Below are 20,682 nucleotides of genomic sequence, written 5' to 3'. Positions count from 1 at the left end.
GCTGAACATCACCTGCTGATGGGAAGCACAGAATAACATCTTTTGTTTTCCTTTGCTTCTGCACACATGACTTGCTATTGCTTCGTTATACTGCCTTTAGCTTGACCCATAAGCGTTTTTTTTCATCTTATTTTCTGTCCCTCACACCCCCATCCCCATCCCCATTCTGCTGAGGAGGGGAATGATAGATCAGCTTGCTGGGCACCTGGCATCCAGCCACGGGCACCCCACCAAACTAACAAGGTTCAGATAAGAGATGTTTAACTGTTTTATATTAATACGAAATCCTAGGACAAAGTGTCATAATGGAAATCCTTCTCAAAGCTTTGTTCCATTACAGATCAACACTTTTGTCTGACACTGGATGGAAAAAACTTTTCTTGAAGTAAGTGTTTCTCATCACGGAGAATTCTTCTTTGTTTCCTTGTTTGTTTTGAAACCAATGCTAGACTTGTAACAATACTGTAATTTGCTGTCAAGAAACATTTACCATGATTTCTCGTGAGAGTTAAAAAGGGAACAAAAGTTTTGTCACAGAATAATTCAAACTGATAAATCTTACAGCCCATTTCAAACGCTGACATCAAAGCAATTTTATGTAGACTTCTTTATACAGTAAATAGTGACATATAATATGCATAACAAAAATATGACAGTTTCAGCATTTACTATTTAATATCAAATCTAAACTAGGTATTCAAAAGGAAATATTTTTACACCAATTTCAGTAGTCACTTAGCTCAGTAGTTGGTTGCAATAATCCTTGGATGTTTTCAGGAACTGGATAGAGCTATAAGCACAAAAACTCCCATTAAAGTTAACACATGATAAAGTTCCACTGCAACCCTCTGAAAAGCAAAGAGTTACATGAAAAGAAATTCAGACACTGCAGTACATTGAAATGTATTGTGTCCTACAGTAGCTTGATACTCTACTGGTCAGAAACATGATGGTAACTTCAAAAGGCACTCTGAGTTAAACTACAGTAATGCTGGTCTACAAGCATTTTAGAAACTTGGTATTGTACAGTAGGAAAAAAAAAAAAACCCAACCACAAAACTGTATTTATTCAATATAAATTGCTTTAATCTCTGTCCTAGCCCCAAAGCAGTCAAATTATATTGCACTTTCAAAATATTCTGTGTAGGCTGTGATAAAAATCTAATATTTACATGTTGTGTTAAAGAACAATGCGTTACTTTGTAAAATATTTTAAGAACCAAGTTTTAACACTTATTCTTGTATTATTAATATAACCAGAGGCTACTTCAAATATGTATTTTTTTTTAATTAGCTCCTATTCTAGAAACATTTTTGGTCCTTCAAAAAATTTGTTATGCTGCAATTCATGTTCGAAACTGGTATCAATACTTGCCCGAAAATGCAGCGGTTAGAATATTTAAATAAATAAATACATAATTTCTAAAGAAGTAATAGCTTTTTAGTTTTGTAAACAAACTGTTGTGGAAAGTCTAACAAGACTCAATTTGGCATGTTATGACTATAAGTGGCAATACTTTACAGTTATACAACCTCTGCTAGGGTAGAAAACAGTTTAGCAGGCACATCTTATAAATCAGTCTGGAAAAAAGACCCCAAAAATACTGATTGCTCCTTAGGTTGTATGAATAAATAAAAATGATCAAAGAGTAACATGATCCACTGAAACCAAAATCGACATTTATGTGATCCATAGGGGGAAAAAAAAGAAAAGCAACTCTATTCTTTTTTAAATACTACCTAAAGGAAATGAACAAGCCATAAAGGAATATATGATAGCCAAGATATACATGACACAAAGGTTGGCAGAATAAAACGAGCACTATAAATTTATAGAAATGCTGATCTAGACAGAACTGGTATCTTAGCTGCATCTCACCAGAAGACAATCATCATTCACTTATCAATCCAATTTGAAGAAACATTCCAAATCTGTGTTTAGTAAAACAAACCCAGTGCAAAGCAGTAGCTCTGATGAAATTTTGCTGACATCTAGGTTGCCCCTACATTCCTGTTGAAACATGATCGGTCAGTAACATAAAAGAAACACAACAACAGATGTACAGTTATGCCATTTACATATAAATATATGTATATGCATGTTCTAGAAATTCAAATTATTTCAGGAGGTCTTATAGGCTGTGTTGGATATATTTGATATAGTACAGTTGTAGTTGACAAGTTCAATTTCATGACATACCCAAAATGCTCTACGTACGTGCCCCTGTGCTTCTTTGCAGCTCTTTATTCTATATAGAATACCTTTCTTTTGGTTTTGATCACTAAAAATCGATGGTTTGAGAGCGCAAGGAAAAGCTACTCGCAGGCTTTTGTGGAGAACACAGGATTTGCTCTTCAAGATTGTTAATGATTGATGAAATGATTAAATGTTTCTGTTCAAAACCAAGGACCATGTTGTAAGCTTCCTGTTAACAGAGACCATGAGCTGTCACAGTATGTAAATGCCTAGTCTGTGCATTTAATGCAGCCTTCAAAGGGCCATTGAAAATCCCTCAGTTCAGAAGGCTACCCCTTCTCATTGCCCATGCATGTTTCTAAATTTGATAATGAAAATTCCTCTCCTTCCCTTCCCTCCCAGTTAGAGAATTAGAGGAATATCCAATGTTGCACCAAATTAAACCTCTGTCCCATCACTAATAAACTACATAACTTTTTTGTTGTTGTTTGAGAGAACAAAACCAAAAATTAATATCAAGAATTAATATAGCTCATACACAATGGGATTTGTCCATAAGTTAAACAGTGAAACTGCAACTGTACTATACTTTATGATATACATTAAACTTCACTGTAACTGAGTTAACAGCCACATTTGCCTTTTTCTTGCTCCTCGTTCAACTGTTCTGTAGAGCTGTGCCCGTTGGAACGCACTACCCCTTCTGGGATCCAGGATTTATCCACACACCGTTCCATGCGCTTCATAATGAGGTCAAGCAGAGTTTCAATGGCTTTGCTTACATTATTCCCATTAGCTGCACTGGTTTCAAAATACGGTATTCTGCAGAAGACAAAACCCACAAACTGACACAGTTTATTATATGCATAGGAGAAAAAACAGTACAAGATTACTGCCACATACTTAGAAGTCACACAAAGGCAACTGCTACTCCATAGCAGAAAGACACTAAGTGGCTAGTGGTCTGACATGCAAAAGAAATTAATGAAATGGCTGACTCTGTAGGTAGGGCAGAAGGATAACCTTTAATTTACATCATGGAGTCCACAGTTTACAGAGGCACTGGTCAGTATAAGTTCCTGAAGCTGTGCTCCTGAGGTCTGGTTTTTTCAGCCCTGTTCCCCACAAGAGATGCAATTACTTTATATGGCCTTGTGTGCACAAGTGTCCTCCTCACTGATTTCTATCTACATCAGCTAGGGATTCTTGCCAGTATGGACGTTCCCCTGCAGGCAAGGCAGTACAGATTCCTAATGTGGTGCCCTTACCACTACAAAATGTGACTGTTCTGTTGGCACTTCAACTATAAACTCTCTTACGTAACAAAAAAAATATAATAATCTCCCTGCTCAGACTACCTATGTCTTTGTTAACAAGTGTTTCTGGGCACCTGGGTACTGAAAATACATTGCTAGCTTTCATTCCTGCTGTGGATCAGGATGTTTCAATGGCGAGTCTGTAGGCTTCAAGCTTCCATACTCGGTGCTTCCCACAGGGTGGTGCTAGGGCAGCTCCATCAGCGTTACTCCCCAAGTGACAGGTATTACCACTTCGTAATTTTAAGTCTTTCTTACTTAACCTGCAAGATTCAATGAGTCGTCGAAGTATTACCTTACCGCCTCAGTGTGTAGGTCTCCTGCAACCATTTTCAAAGTACATCACCTAACAGCACAACGCCTTTCCACAGAAAGGGGATATTCACTATCTCACACTTGTGCTGAAGCAGGATTTATTTTGCTCCCCTCAGGAGTGACTCCCATCAGCTATCCTGTCTCATCTCTAGAGGGCAGAGAACTTTGTAACTGCCAACATATTGGACGTGATCTATAACTTCGACTTGTAGCTCCCTATTCCTAAATGAAGTTGGCATTTTCACCCACAAAGATAAATATTTAATAAATTATTTCCAAAAGTCACACAGAGAGATCCCTTTCAAATCTGTAAGAAATAGCCACAAGCCATCAACCGCTGTTTAAAAGTTTTTGCTCCTTCACAAGTAGCTGCTTAAAGTACCGTCTGCACTTGCTGTTGTCTGTGTGACATGGACTTCAAACAAGCATTTTCGCAGCAGAAGGAAAAAATAATAAGGTAATACTGCTCTAATAGGTTGCTTGTGATTTGCCTCAAATGATTCTTCAAAGTCAAGGAAAGCTAATTTGTGACTATACGATAGGAAACAGCATGGCACAGGAGGGCTGGACCTCCAGAACAAGGCAGTCAGCACTGCTGACCTAGCGTTCACGCTATGCACGTTCTGTAGGCTTTACTTTGGACCAGCTCTCATCTACCCATCCAGATTGAGCGCAGATTACTGGCTGGAGCACATAGTCTTGTTTATTCTTCAACCAAGAAGGAATCCAGTTCTCATGCTAGAAAGCCGCTCCACTATGTGAATCAAACCACAACAAAATATTTGGTTCAGAAGTGCACTTCTGATCCACGCTGAAATGCAATGTAATCCAGAGATGAGACCCATGGAAGAGTTAAGGGGGTATGAGTGCTATGGGATTAATTAGTGTTCGACAGAAACAAAGATTTCACATAGTTCCTCTAGGAACACATGACCTGTGCCTGTGGGGAAGGGCAAAGCTACCCTGTCTTCCTGCTGGTCTGACTTGGTTTTCAGACTCTCCCTGGGAGTCTGTGAGCACGCAGATGCCTGCAGTAAGACACAGCAATAAGACACAGCTTACGCCTATGGAGCTAAGCCACAAAAAATTCACCTAAGGTACAGTCCTACCAAAACTGCTTGAACAGTTGAGGGAAGACTGAGGAGGAGGCAGAGAACTAGGGAACTGGGGAACCGTGGTCTGGACCAGAACTGCTCTTCTGTGGGAACCCAGCACTCTGTAAGCAGACTGTGCAAATGCTGGGGAATGGGTCCCAAGGCTCTCAAAGAAACTGAGGCCACATGTTTCCATGGCCATGCTAGAGACAATGGTTACCTTACAGCAAACTTGTGTAAAACAGCTTAGCTTGTAAATTAGGATATCATTGCTTGGAATTATTTTTGCTTTCCCTAAAATCTGACATGACACTCATCACCTCACCAAATGCTCTTTTGGATTTCATTTTATAAGAGACCTGGGGTCCCTGTGCCCCTGGAAAGCCTCAGCACAGGCAAGAACAAAGAATTAGACTCCCATCATTCACCCACCTCTCCAGCTAAATTCTGTCTGTTTTCCAGAATGTTTGTGAAAACTTACTTTGTTTACTGCAAGGAAAGAAGAAGAATAACCAATCTCCAGTGCAGGAGTATTGCAATACTGATGAATTTTTAAGCAATGCAGAAACCAGTAATCTCTGACAGAAAAAAAGGTATCAATACTGGCCAGTTAAGCATTCTAAAATACTTACTCTCACAATAACCTTTCAGTATACAGAAAAGGCATTACACAAAACATTTCATTCTGCTTTAAACACAGCAATAACTGGAAGGAAGTTATTTACCCATATTTTTCTGCAAGTTCCTTAGCCTCTTCTTCTTTCACCATTCTTTGGTCTTCCAGATCACTCTTGTTTCCACATAATACAATGTCAGGGTTTTCACAATATGCATGCATTTGTAGCTGACCTAACAGCAACAACACGAATTGGGGTCACAACCTACTGTCACACATAAAGCTCATTAAGAGCACTACTGCATTTCAGGGGACACAAAGTCCTTCAGGAAAATTACTCTTGGAAAGATGGAAAACAAGTATGTTCTCTGTTATCTCACAGGACTTCTGCTATTGCACGAGGAGCCAGCGAACAGGTGGACATCTGCTATCATGTACCCAATGAAAAAGCCAGGGAGCGAGCCAGGGGAGCAGAAGCCTGGCAAAGTCAGCACAGAAGCTCTGTATTTGTAGCTTAAGGAGTTAGGCTCACCAAGCATCTTCAGTGAGCTGCCAGGAAAGGATATGCTTCCCTCTCCTGGTGGATGATGCAGTTTAGGAACTCCTTCGCCTAGATACATCAGCTTAGTAACACTTGCCTTCCATCAAGTTTTGCTGACAAAGCTTCAGGTGAGTCAAAACAGAGTTTTGCACAGGCTTTCCACACACTTACATTACTGAATATCACCAGAGCTGGGGATATGATGTTCTCTCATCCTGCTTTTATATAGGTTAAGATTCAAAGTCCAGTAGACAAAGCTGTATTTCAAGTCAGCACTAGAAGCCACCACTTGAAGCTATCACAATTATGAATGCAACATTTACTTTCTTCTGCTGAGAAAGCTATAAAAACCAGTATTTTCAATTCTGTTTCTCAGTGAGACTCCATATTTATAAAAATAGCCCTCTCCACACCCATGCAAAGAAATAAAGAAAAAATAAAGAAATGCCATACTTATCCAGTTCCTGACATTCAGAAAGCTTTGCTCATTTGTCAGATCAAAGAGTAGAAGAAACCCCATGGCATCTCTGAAGAAAGCTGTTGTCAAGCTACGAAACCTAGGCCAGCAAAGTCAAATTAGTTGGCTCGTCTCACAAGTTACTTAGAAAATATAATTGCATATAGTCATAAACCAGAGGTAACTTAAGACTGAATTAACTAGAACAAAATATTTATCGTAATCATTTTGCTGGAGGAGGGACTGCATAACAAGAATTGCTGACATTACTATGGTCTAATCAAGGCCTAAGGAAATCAAGGAGACATTTCACTTGAGTGTGACAGCTTTAGACAAAGACTTATGCTATAAAGCATGACTTGATCAAGATTCAGAAATTAAAATAAGAATGAAATTCAAACTTTGAACAGAAATTTTTCCCCTGTACGTATCAGTTCTTAATTTTAAGATCATCAACCACTGCTGCTAGTCTTTTGATAGAGAAATAGAAAAGAATCTTTTGAGGTGATTTCACCTGTCTGACCTTCCCAAGACCTCAACATATTTACAGAAATTTAAGGAAAACTAAAAAAAGAAAAGCTTTAAAAGCATCTATATGCATTGGCCATGAAAAAATAAACTGACAGTTTCCAAAAGATGAAAAGCAACGATTACAGTTTAAATGTTCTAGAGTTGTAAATTACACTTGTAATTTAATGGGTATCCATAGGAAACTTTCCATCACTGTTAAAATAAGCGCACATTCCCATCTTCCATCGTACAATTAAAATGGAAAAATTGACAAATAGAATTCATGTACTTGGTTCTGTTTGCACCTAGCTTGATGACAACAGCCTTACTTGCTAGGTGGGTGGTGGAACATACCTTTCCTGCCCTGCAGTATCCCAGAGCTGAAGATGTATCCTCTGTCCTCTGCCACCAACACCATCTGGCCCGTTGGGTCTATACACCTGTAAAAGGTAAATTCGCAAGACTGAGTGTTAGCAGTCCAGCCTCTGTAGAACACAAAATAACTGACATTTAAAGTCATTAAATGCAGCACTTGTCGACACAAAGATCCCAGCTACAATTCAGTCCCCCTGCTTTATAAGACAGAAGTAATATGGGTTACATTATGCTTCTTTTTGAATATTCAATTAGATGCAAAATTATAAAAAAGTGAAACTGGAAGAACATTATCCAATAGACAGTGGACTCAAAACAGATTTACAGCGACCATTGTCTCATTAGACAAGCTTAATTTTAATATTTTCATTTTCTAACTTTTTCCTATTATCCTGTATCATGTTCAAATTAAAATATAATTACAAGAAAGCAACGATCGGATCATGCAATCTGGCAATACATTCATACCACTATCAGAACCTCATTAGCAAACTCATGAAGATAATGATACCTCTTCTTAGGTGCCAAAAGATTGCTGGAAAAGAGCTGAGAGTAGATCTTATCATATCACAGCTTAAAAAGCAGAAACTGGATGATAATAATAAAAGCTGAAGAGAGTACTGGCATGAAAATATAAATAAGGGCATCTGTTAGCTTTGGAAGGATCAGATGAAAATAGATTCATGTCTTGTTTAGAACACTTCATGTTAGGTCATCTTCTTTACCTTCAACTGTCATTGTACCTAAGATTAAAGATATGTTTGTAACTCTGGTAAAGACACATAAACTTGCTGAATTTGTGGATTACGTGATTCAGGTCGTGAAACCTAAACCTTATCCTGCATTACCAAATACGCCGATCAAGCATATCTGCCACGTCTACTATCCCAAAGAAGGAACAGTAACTTCTTCAAGAGACCAGTTTCGCATTTCACTAAGATATTTACTCATTGCGCTACAGTGGTGCATTGTCATCCATCAAAAGCCAGTCTGCACAATGCCCATGACACCATCCGGATTTCTGGACACTTGGGAAATCATCAGACTACACTGAAAGGCATTTAATACTTCTACATAAGAATTAAAAAAATTTGTGCCAGCTCTATTTCTCAGTGCAGTAAGGACGAGCATCCAATTAGTTATCATAACGCACTGCTCAGCTTCATGTCAAACGTATGTTTGCCTAGTTTAGTAACAATTCAGGGCTTAAAAAATGCACCCCAAACTACCTTATTTTTCACAGTTCTTCTCTGGTAGCGGTAACTGCTTAGGAAGCCAAATCAGCTCCACGTATCATGTGATCCCATTTCATTCATGTGTTTTAAAATCAGCATTGCACTCTTTGTACAGTAGCCATTTTGGTTCAAAAAAAACCAACAACATTTTTATTACAGCCCAATCCTTCCTCTTGAAGAGAGTTCAACAATAAAAGTGCTAATCCAGGTATTGTGTGCACAACTCTTGGAGTAAATACACTCATCAACACTTGCTGAGCAGTAAGAAATGGTTGCCTATATCAGCTCTTCTTACTTTAACTTTGGGAGAAACAGAAAGGGATAACACACAACAATGACAAAAATAACCAGGTCAAATGAGATCATTTCCTTGTCAAGAGATGAAGTACACAGTAAGTATTGACTGCACGCCTACACATAAGGATCAGATTTTTTAAAAATAGATTCTAGCCATCACCAAGATAGGTACCATTTTACAGTTTTACCACTTTCACTGGTTGTGAAGACTCACCACTCTCTTTTCCCGAAAGTCAATGCCCACCGTTGTGATAAATTTGGAATTAAATTTGCCATCTGTGTATTGGTAAAGAAGGCTGGTCTTTCCTACTCCAGAATCACCGAGTGCTAGAAATTTTATGAGATAATCGTAGTCCCCATCAGACATAGTGAGAATTCAGAAGACACCTTAAAAAGCAAAGCAAAAAAGGGTTAGTTAGTCAACAACTCTGCCAAGGCATATTTTGACAAATGTTTAAAATATAAATCATGATTTGTACCACAGAGCATCCAGCAGTGGGACCAGTTCTGTACTTGTACGCTGGTTTTACCTTAAACTCTCAATTATGCCAGTTACCAATATCAAATGCAGCTGTGACTGAAAAAGGACATAGTTAATTTTATAACATTCTTCCTACTAGAAAGAGATTTTAACTTCAGGAGAAGACTGGAAAACAAGATCTAAGTATCCAAGACATCTGGAACACGAACTGCAGAACCATTTATAATCTGCATGGAAGCTGGCAAAAGCTACTTAAACCTACAAGCAATGTAATTCTGACTTTACGTTCACTGGGACGTTTATTAACATATGAAAAAAAAAATTGCCTGACGGCCCACTGTATTTAAATAAAAATGACAATCGTTTTCTATTAATAGCTATTTTTCAGTCTCAAATAAGTTATTTCATACAAAAAGGAAAAATAACCAAGCAACATTTTGTTGTTTATGTTGGGGTTTGCTCTATTTAGAGGACGAATTTTCAAAGGTTTTAAAGTTTTCATCATGATGCTAGTTAATAATTTAAACTAAATCTTGATCCTGAATTGCCATTAAACAACATACATTTTTGTGTGGCCTGTACACATTTTATGAAGTTTCTTTCTATCCTTTTAAGCCTTTGAAAAAATAACCATATTAGATATTGTGTGAACAAAGAGCAGTAAGAGCTAGAACATATTACAAAAATCACTGGTAAATTTCATGTATACTAGATACTAGAAAGACTGATGTAAGTGCACTAGTACTTCCCTGTTGAGTAGCTACTGAGCCTCTCTTCCCTGCAAACAAACAGTAGAGAGCTGCCTTATGTTGTGTTCAAACATATGAACATGAAAAGATAAGCCTAAAATAACCATTCTAAAAACAACATAAAACTGGCATTATATTGCCTCTTATGAAGGAGGGAAACAGATACCAAAATACAAAAAAATAAGATAGATGATGAAATAATATACAAAAAAAGAAAAAAAAAATGTGCTGTTTCAACTGTAAGTATTTTTGGAACTACCTGTAGCTTGAACTACATAAAGATATTCATTTCAAGTCAAACACCGCAATAGTTTGCATCAATGACAAAATATCAAATCACTTCTTGAATATCAACTGACAGTTTGAGGTTTAGAACAAACTCCGTATCTCAATCACCACTGTTAAGCTAAAACCGTAACTCTCAAACCGTAACTATCTTTAAAGCTTCAACTCTCTAAGTACCACTCTTGGTTACAAGACAGAACCGTGATCAGTCAACTTAGCCATGACGGGACTTACCACACTCACACACCGACGATGGTCAGATTTACACTCAGATACTCTCCAACTGAAAAGTCAGTGGAAAGCATCTAACACCTTGTTGCCATTTCCAGTTTTCAAGTTTCCCTTTCCCCAGCCAAGGCGTATTTTGCATTATGCCACCGAGGACAGTAAAATCTTGCAGGAAAGGGGGTTTAGGTGACAGAGTTCACACTCACTACCACACCACAGCCAGCCAATTCACTTTCCACTGTGGCGTTTTAATACAAAGGTTTGTGCAATAGAGTAAAAAATTGAACTAAAAACCCCTGCAGTAATAGTATGAGCTTTTTACATAAATACACCACAATCTGGTCTGAAGGAGCGGCATATTCAAGTAAGCAAGCTGAACAGGCAGCCACACACTGACATAAGAACAGTTTTTGAAGAAATTAAAAGCCCTGACTCATTAGCCACACTCAATGTACCAGCAAAGGGCTTTTGGGGGGTTTTTTTGTTTTTTAAATCCTCCCCACTGTTGGGAAAGGAAAAAGAAAAAAAAAAAAAAAAAAAAAAAGAGTAAAATCAGATTGCCTACCTTGTAGCTCTACAAAGTCTTTTAATTGAAATGCACTAGAAGGAAGGGAAAAATATTTTAAAAGGCAAACAAGGAGTTTTTTACTAAAGACTGGGTTTGATTTAGACTTTCATCTCATACATGGTTTTTCATTTGCCCTTACATGATCTCCAAGGGCAAAGGGCTGTGTAAGCTGCCCCTCTACTCAAGTAAACGTTCTTTCAGCTTCAATACACCTAAACTAATTGTTGCTTAAAAGGCTTAAATGCAAATCTTGGGGCCAGTATATTCTACAAAGCCAAGTTACCTTCACATCTTTTACAATGCTATCCGACCTGTATAGAAGTATTTGCCTTGTCTTGTTGATATTTTGTTAGCTAGCTATAACTAGGTACCTTTTCATAACAGGTACAAATGATAGTGCCACCAAATCACTGCTAATTAATGTTGTAAGAAAGCTAATCTATCATGCACCCTGTGCAAGATCTTATAGAGGAAGAAAGGGCGCTACAGCTCTTCCTCGGAGCTGTAAAACTGTTACGGTTCAGCTGCACCCTGCCACTGGACAGAGCTGGGTGAAAACTCTGGGTAAGAGAGGTCACAGTTAGACCTTGGGGCAGCAAAACCTAAAGGTGTTCCTAGCATTCTATCCAATTTTTAGAGTATCTGTTTGGGCAAACATGCCACATCATTCGGACCACTTGAACCTCAATTCTCCATAGAGCTGGTAACAAATACAATTTGCAAATGACTGACAGAGGACTAGGAACCCTTCACAGGAAGGGCATAAAAATGCATCTGAAGGATTTGCTTGAGAAGGAATTTTTCTCCTTAGCCTTTTGAAATGCACACACCTTTCACTGCACCTCATAATGTCAATCTATTATTCAAATACCTCCAGGGAGTGGTTCTTGTGAAATCCTGCACAGTTAACCTATCCTTGGAGACATGCAAAGAGCTATTTTCATAGCAGTTTCAAGCCTTGTCCTCCTCCCTGTACAAATATTTAAAAAGTGATCTCCACCCTCTACTTCCCAGACCTGCAGTCCTAATGCCCAGACACATCCAGCTCCACATAACAGAAATAAAAATATATTCACACCAAAGTATATTCATAGCAAAAACTGCTGTGGGGTTTTTAAAAGTCATGGCCCTGTTACTAAAAACCCATGCCATTTTTTCCTTTCAGTTTTGCTTTTTTTAAAATAAGACTTTACAGCTTCACACCTTCCAGTGTTTCCTTCCAGATTTTTGTACCTTGTGTATCAGGAGTGGGAAGCAGAAAAGGAAGAACCAGAGGAAATTGATGATACACTTAGAATTCATCAGGTCACCAAAAGAAAAAAAAAAAAAAAATCTGAGTTCATTTTAAATGATCATTCCCAAATCTTGCTTCCAAAAGTAAGAACTCCTTGGCTGAAAAAAATCACTGATGGGCACAGTTCTAGGCTCCACATCAAGCCCTCCAGGGTCTTGCCTTTTGTAAACTCCTCCTTAAATTCCATTCAGCTCTAGCTTTGCACTTCACCTAGCATGCAGATAGACAGAGGTTATGACCAAGTGCTGGGAAAACTCCACCGGCCTTTTCTGTTGCTGACAGGACCCCCACAGCCATCACGTAAGCTGTGCCCATACAGCTGCTGCTCTGGAGCCTCCACATACACATATCCAGATTGTGGCTTGCCAAGAGGGGATGCTCTGCTAAACAAGTTCTCTTCTTGTTCAGTGGATTTCCTAATCCAAGGTACTTTCACATTAATAGGCTTCAGTATTAACAGGCTCGCATTTTTGCCTCCAGAACACAAATATCAGAACCCTATGGTGTGATAAAACATTCAAGACTATGGCAGTGCTGCTACTGCATAAATTAAGGAAATTGGCTTGGCATGCAGGCTTTCCCCTGTGCAGTCTGGGGACAGGGAATATGCATTTTGAACTGGCCTTGCACAAAACATGCAAATCCCATGCTGCTACAGGGCTGATGGGGGGAGAGAAGGAAAAGGAAGAAGGCACAAAAGAGATGAATAAACGAAAACATGAGGAAAAAAAAAAAAAAAAAGGCACTGAGCTGCAAATAAAAATTTGTACCCACGTGCACAGTGTACAATTCAGGAAATCTGAACATGCTCTTAATCGGACAGTCCTCAAGCACAGCAATTTAAAATAAAGTATACCACTTACCCCAAACTCTGCTAAAGGAATAGTTAGGGCACACTGGCAATAGTGCTTCCAATAGGAGTATTTTTCTAGCACCACCTCTTTTAACACACAACCAAGAGGCCTATGTGTCACCTGTTTGCATTCATGTTGATAGGTGCTCAGAGATAAGGAGGTGTGCCTCATGCCTCCCCATGCAAGGAGGGTGCTGCCTGACAGCATGGCTTGGAAGCAATTACACAGTTCACACGTCCTATTTATTCCTAGAGGCAAACAGCATTTCAGAAGAGATTTGTGCATGACCTACCTAGGAGCAGATCTGAAGTATGTGCGAAATCACACACACATCTTACTACAGTTACATTGTACCTAACAAGTGTTTTCATACTAAAACGTGTTAACGATGGAGTATATGGATCACAGCTGTTCAGTTCTGCTCGCTGCTTTACATCCTCTCTCAGGTGCAAGGAGGATACAGCAGTCTCTAACACAAACTGCTGTTTTCTTTCTTTCCGTCTTGTGCAGACTTGAGGACACTGCATTGCCCCATAGCTACGATGATGAAAGCCATCTTTACCATACATTTCTAAAGAGAAAAATTATTCTGTGGCAAAGACTGGAACATAAGGCTTGACATGACTTCAGACCACACCTGCACCACAGCCCCATGTTGCAGAGAAGCAATACATATTTAACGGAGGAAGCTTGGAGGGGGGGAGCGTCCTCCCCACACTACACCACCTAGCCAGCCCTCCCAAAAGCAAAAAAAACACTATTCTGTATGAAACTAGTCAAATTTGCTTGATTCAACCCATTCTTTCCCCTCATACCAAGTGAAATGACTCTCTGTACAACTCGGACATCATCCTGAGCATCCCAGACCTGCACTGTAGCAGCCATAAAGCCAGCAAATAACATGGGAGGCTATACCACACAATTATAGAGACATACTAATTCAAATCTGCCAAAACACAGATATTAGACCTATAATTAATCCATATGTTAAGATACCACAGAATTTCATCATTATCCTTTTGGGGATGGACAGCAGACACTCAGGGTTACAACTAACAGTGTCACTCAGCTTTCAGGTAGATCTTACAGACAGATAAATTGTGTCTTGGCCTTGCCTTCTCTGCTCAGGAAAGGCAGACCCCACTGGAACAGCGGGGCATTCACCAGGCTGCATCATAGAGACAGGAGTGAAGTCTGCATATTCCCCCTGCAATGGAGAGCCAGCCCTCCATGGATGGAGGGAGCGCAGTGATGGGGTTACAGCCCTCGGCATCTATCACAGCAAGGGTAGCATATGATAGGTGAAAGAGTTGGGAATCTGCTTAAGAATGTTCCACTGTATTAATATATAATTGAGCCATATTTGTAAATATACCACGAAAAAGTCAATGCTGTTTAGAGTTCACAAATGCTTTGCAAATGAAGGTTTTCCCCAAATATGGCTTTATTCTTAAAAAGCAGTTGAGGCTGCATGCCTGTGATTGAAGAGCTGACAGGGACATTGAGGGAAGAGAGTCCAAATCCCACAGAGACAGAAAAGGAAGAGCCTGCAGGTCTCTCAATGAACAATATGTACATACAAGTACGTGGTAATAATGCACTTGTACAGGTTTGATCATTCTGCAAGTGCGAGTCAATTCATACTACAAAAGCTTCCCACCCAGGCGCTCCACAGGCTTGAACAACTTCAATAGCTGTTTTACATGTCCCCTGATCTGTTATGGCAGAAGCACAAAGCAAGCGATCTGGACCTCAAAGGAGTAAGTTTGCTAATCCTGTCATACCAGCACTCCGATCACACTACAGCAAAGCAATAACCACATTCTTGCCTAGCGTGGGTGAAGCGTAGCCAACAGCCTCACCCTGCTCTAAGGCTTCAGTGGCACCTTAATGCTTGCAAAACTGGTCACCATCAGACACTTCCAGTTCTGTCAAAACAAGAGACAGAGAGTTAAACAATGTTCCTGCTAAGTCAACACATTATTAGAAGTGCCTTTGGCTAAAAGCTGCCAAATATGTAAAACGTAATATAAACAAATTATGACAATTTTTTATAAACTCAAGTAACTGCTATGCTGGGGGAAGACTGTTAGTAAATAAGCACTTTACTGAAATACTCTGAGCTGCACTGGTTTTTTCTCAGTAAAACATATGACCTGGCTTGCTTTAGTTTTGGCCAAAATAGCACTTTCTGTGACTTCTGGAACTTTTCTAGAACAGAAATAACAGGAAGGAAAATACCCCTTCCTCTCAAAAATGAGAGAAAGAGATTCAGTTGCTCTGAGCATTTTTTTTGATTACTCTCAATTGCTTTACTTGACATTTTATTCCTATGACTTTTTTAGGTTCAGCTATAGAGGAATTCAAAGGAATCGTAGGATCAATGTCTAAGGATTGTCTTTTTCCTGGAAGGATCTATGTTATTTTGAGGGTGCTCAGGATACATACAGGAGTCTGCAAAAACACATGCAAAAACTAGGCTGCAAGGTTTTAGCTTCCAAATGCTGTTGTCACTTTTATCTCAGCTGAAGGTGCTCTAGGTCACTTTGTCAGCTGTCAGCATTGCTAGAACTGCAGAATTTTGCAGAGCAAGAACTGACAGGCACACAAAGCACTCTGACAATGAGTTATAATGGGACATGTCAGGCATAAAATTGTGATCCTATGCAGAAAGGGGGCACAAAAAGAGGTAAGTGAAGCAACAGGCCTGCAGATGTGGTGAGAACTTTGCACAACAGGCCAGGCAAGGAAACAGCAGATTTTGGATTTCGTTTCCAGAAACTCAGGGCAAACTGGGAATGGAGAAGCCAGGAAAGGAAACAACAGTTAGGTTTGCAACTACATCTGCATTTCAACATAACCAAGCCAACGAAAAGGAGGCTGAATTTCAAAGACTGGCTGTTACATAAAGGAATGAAAGGCAGCAAGGGACTGGAAAACAATGGCAAGTAAAACCAGGAATGTTGCAGGGAATACTCCATCACTCCCTCACCACCCATATGGAAGGATCTCTGTGCAGTTTCAACTTCTCTGCAAAAAACACACCATCATCTCTATTCCCTCATCGGTTTCTAACATTTTCATGCTTCATGGTAATAAAATACTGTAAATAAAGATTTGCAATGCTACCTGATGAAAACAGTTGAACTCTCTAATAAGACCTGTCCCCTTCCTGAGAACAAGAGCTTTTGCCTCTCAAGTTACGTCTTTGAATTCTCATCAGAAGTTGCTTTCCAATTGTAGCAGTGAAGCTAACACCTGTACCATGTGAATAAATTCCAGAGCAGACCGGGAAAAATAAAGCGAACATTTTTTAAAAAAAAAAAACAAAACAAAACAGCTCCATACTACTTACTCCTTCCTGAGCTATTTAACTGTTCCTTTAATAAATACGTTAAACCACAACATCCTACAAGTTAATGTGCCATGCTTTTTCGCTGACTTTATAAACAGGAAATTCAGAGCAATGTCCAGCATCCTTCCTTGACATGAGAATTCTGACCACTTTGGGATCCAGCTCATAGCTTACCCACAGCCTAACCTTAACATCTGTAACACATCACTACACTGCACCTGCCCTTGACAGTATCAAGGAATGATGAATGACAGTCTTGCATAGATTTACAGTTTCCAATCCTTTCAGTCAACACAGCAGCCACCAGGATTTCACCCATAAAGCTGGTCATATTCACAGAAGGATGGAAATATCCAGAAGCCTACCCACTCATTCAGCAACACTTCCAACTCCAAAAGTGTAAGGAAAAAAGAGTACACTTTATTTCTGCCCTCAGAAATAGCCACTGGAAGATAAAGGAGAAGATAGTAAGAATCACAGAGGATCATAAGAATTGATCATTTCTTTAAGGAATGGTTTGGTTTTTTCTGGAGATAGCAAAAATCTCCAGCAGAGAGCTAGAATAAGCAGACACAAGAAAAAGCAGAATAAAAGGAAAAAATAAAAAAATATAAAAACTGAAAAAGGATGCAATTTCATATGTGCAGTTATAATATGAATGAAGCAACATCTCAGGGAAAACGTGCATGTACTCATACTAAAGACAGTAGTATATTTCATGCTCTGCCTATGTGAGCAATTCAGTAGGGTACATGCAACACACCTTAGTCAGGCCAGGTTCTTTGTTTAAGCCCATTAAATCACACACTGCAAACAGCCAGAGGAAAATATTTGCATCTTCTTTAAAATGTTGGGGGTTTGGGTTTTTTTTTCTCATCCAGGGCAAGAAAATTCTCAGCTGCCTTCCACCTTGTTTTGTAGAACAGCTACCTGGAATACAGAAAATTATTCTCCAGAAGGTCACACTGCCAAGTTTGTGAAGGATACTTTTACTAGAGGGATGCTGCATTCCAGGGAAATAATCTGGCAAAAATAAATTATCATTATTAAGTCTATGAAAAGTTTATGGAAAAGGTCAGGCATCAGACAACCTCTAGGCACTGTTAGATAAATGTGAAACCCACACAAATATACAAATAGGACTATAAAACTGAATGATTCATCTAACATGATGTGGGCGAGTGTACAAAGGGGCGAGGCAGGAAAGAATTGCAGTGCAGAATTTAATCCACCTCTTCATCCTTTGGATTGGGAAATACCTGCTTCTCTTGTTTTTTCATAGGAGGTAAACTCTGTTTCTTGCTAACTCTGGTTTTTGATAGGAAGATGCAATAAAAGTTACTATTTTTGTTTGTTTTGTAGCTGCTACCATTCTTTAGCATTGTTGTTTTTCTATAATATTATGATCTGTCCTTATTTTTGGTGCAAGTTACTTGACTTAGTTCAAGAGTAAATAACAGGGGGACATAGTATATAGCATTTCCTACATTTGTTCTGGCTATTTATTCCTCAGGAAATTAAAATTTTTCTCATTGCTTAGATGACATTGAAATATCCAAAGATTTTTTAGTCCATCAGAAGTTTGTCTATGCATGCCAAATGAAAACAGCTAACCGCAAGGCATCACGGCCTTTTGGAGCAGGACTGAAGTGTCGGATCACATTTCCGGCACCAAAGAAAACATCTTGTTCCTCAGAAAACTTACTAGTTATCAAAGTTACTAACTGAACAAGTAATCAATATCCATTTCTAATGAGCTGGAAAATCTCTATTACCTATGAATATTGGGCATGGCGTTAGGAATAATGCTCATGTCATCACATCCAAGTGAGGAATAAGCCAACCAGAGCAGCAACAAGTGTTCCTCAGCTGCCTCCGGAGATAAGAGCCAGCAGTGTGCCCCGGTGGCCAAGGGGCCAGCGGTGCCCTGGGGTGCACGAGGAGGAGCGTGGCCGGCAGGTGGGGGGAGGTGACCCTCCCCTCTGCTCTGCCCTGGTGAGGCCCCAGCTGGAGCCGTGCCCAGTGCTGGGCTCCCCGGTTCCAGACAAGGAACTATGGGAGAGGGTCCAGTGAGGGGCTACAGAGATGATGAGGGGACTGAAGCATCTCCCTGATGACAAAAGGCTGGGAGAGCCGGGGCTGCCCGGCCTGGCGAGGAGAAGGCTGAGAGGGATCTTCTCCACGCACACAAACACCTGACCGGGGTGTCAGGGGGACGGGGCCAGGCTCTTGGCTGTGGTGCCCAGCAACAGGGCAGGGGGCAGCGGGCACAAACTGGGACACAGGCAGCTCCAGCTGGGTGTGAGGAAGAACTTCCTTCCCTGGAGGGTGGCAGAGCCCTGGCACAGGCTGCCAGAAGGGCTGTGGAGTCTCCTTCTCTGGAGACATTGAAAACCTGCCTGGATGTGACTCTGTGCAACCTGCTCAAGGTGAACCTGCTTTAGCAGGGGGGTGGACTAGATAACCTCCAGGTGACCCTTCCAACCCCAACCATTCTGTGATTCTCTGAATAATAGTAAGTCATCTGTAGAAGTATTTCATCACAAGTGTTTCTTAAATTGATCTAGAAATAGGGCAGAATAAATTTAGTTATCTGTGGGAAAGCAAGGAAAACTGTCAGCTGAGAAAAGCCCTGTCCAGTAACTAGAAAAGGTCATTCCTCCTAGTCCTTCATCTCGAATCCAATGTCATTGGACTTGAAATACAAGAGACAGTCTGAGATGCCAAGCAGGGGAGTGGTGCATATAGACAGAGATGGATGTATCTAGACTGATAAAACTGAGGTTTAGAGCTAGCATTCACTTCTCCCAAATCATAAAAATCATGAAATCTTGACAAAAGCATCCTTGCAGGTGCCGAGCTCATGGGGCCTGCTCCAGATCATGCTGGCAATCACTGCAGCGTGGAGACAGCCAGAGCACTGCAGGCTGTTAGCATGACACTTGAAAGAAATTGAGAGATGGGTTGGTCATGAATAATCTGCTCTTAAGAAGTCTCAGAAAAGAACTGAGCCTTCTGATTTCACAGTCTGTAATAGCTACATCTGAGAGATACTTTCAGCCAGTACTGGGCAGGAGGTTTTAGTAAATGTGTCTGGAGATAGTAAGCATATGTGATGCTTCCTTGTTTCATACATGCTATGAAAAGGTTAGAAATAACCCACTGAGAATACTCTGGGCATAATTTAACTTGTCCCTTACATAATAAAACACTTCAGCCTGAAACAGAACCAGGCAGTATTCAATAGGCCACAACCTATTCTCTTCAGGAAGTTACTAATGTGCAACAGCAAAGCAGAAATCTCGATCTGTGACAGCAAGACACAGTCATTCTGGAGTACGCTGTGGCTCAGAAGTACCACTTTTAAACTCTTCTAACAAAGCAAAGCTAAAACTACAGGTTATTTTTCTTGTTTCACAAGAATTGAAAAATAAGCCCATGCTTTCAACACGTGACTGAATCTTCCACTTGAACAGCTCCATTAGAACTCCATTAACGCTGCCCAAGCTTTCTACTGAGGCTCTGCAGTCGGCCAAAATATTCAGACAGTGCTTTGGCCAAATGTTTGCTTCAATTTGTATCCTAGTACAGCTTCTTTTCTAGAGCCTCGGGGAAGGGATAATTCAAAAGAAACACTGATTAAGCAGGCTGAACTGCACAACACAAAGATTCCATTCAAAAAGTCTGCTGTTTTTCAACCTGAGTTGCCAACACTATTTATCTCACTGCTCTGGTCAGAATGCCATATTGCAGCATGAATTATAGTTAAATCTTGATACACAACAAAGACCGCTCAAATAAACAGCACAGCAAGCTAGGATTTCTTACACTAATTCTTGACATGGAGGTATGCACGAGCCCTGCAAGGAAAGCAAGAAGAATCACAAGTGTCATGTCACAGTTTACCCATACTAT

At 39.9% G+C, this 20,682-nt stretch overlaps 1 protein-coding gene across 5 annotated transcripts in view; it reads right to left on the bottom strand.

Annotated features, from left to right (window-relative positions):
• Positions 1-589: 589 nt before the first annotated feature.
• The window catches only part of RAB27A (RAB27A, member RAS oncogene family), a 33,630-nt gene continuing 13,537 nt past the window's right edge, over positions 590-20,682 (bottom strand). For 3 of the 5 annotated variants that reach the window (XM_055809005.1, XM_055809011.1, XM_055808996.1), the window contains 5 exons: positions 9,168-9,340; positions 7,401-7,486; positions 6,533-6,636; positions 5,648-5,771; positions 590-3,019 (listed from right to left, as the gene is read on the bottom strand). In XM_055809005.1, coding sequence (XP_055664980.1) covers positions 2,821-3,019; positions 5,648-5,771; positions 6,533-6,636; positions 7,401-7,486; positions 9,168-9,320 — 666 coding nt within the window. In that variant the 5' untranslated portion in view covers positions 9,321-9,340 and the 3' untranslated portion in view covers positions 590-2,820. Of the gene's footprint in view, positions 3,043-3,203; positions 3,777-5,647; positions 5,772-6,532; positions 6,637-7,400; positions 7,487-9,167; positions 9,341-20,682 lie in introns of those variants that run through there. The other 2 variants (XM_055809015.1, XM_055809012.1) reach the window with 2 other exon arrangements.

This window comes from Falco peregrinus, chromosome 1 (genome assembly GCF_023634155.1).
Source record: "Falco peregrinus isolate bFalPer1 chromosome 1, bFalPer1.pri, whole genome shotgun sequence".
Classification (NCBI taxonomy): domain Eukaryota; kingdom Metazoa; phylum Chordata; class Aves; order Falconiformes; family Falconidae; genus Falco; species Falco peregrinus.
Note: the sequence above shows the minus strand (reverse complement) of the source record. Positions and strands in the feature narration are given on the sequence as shown.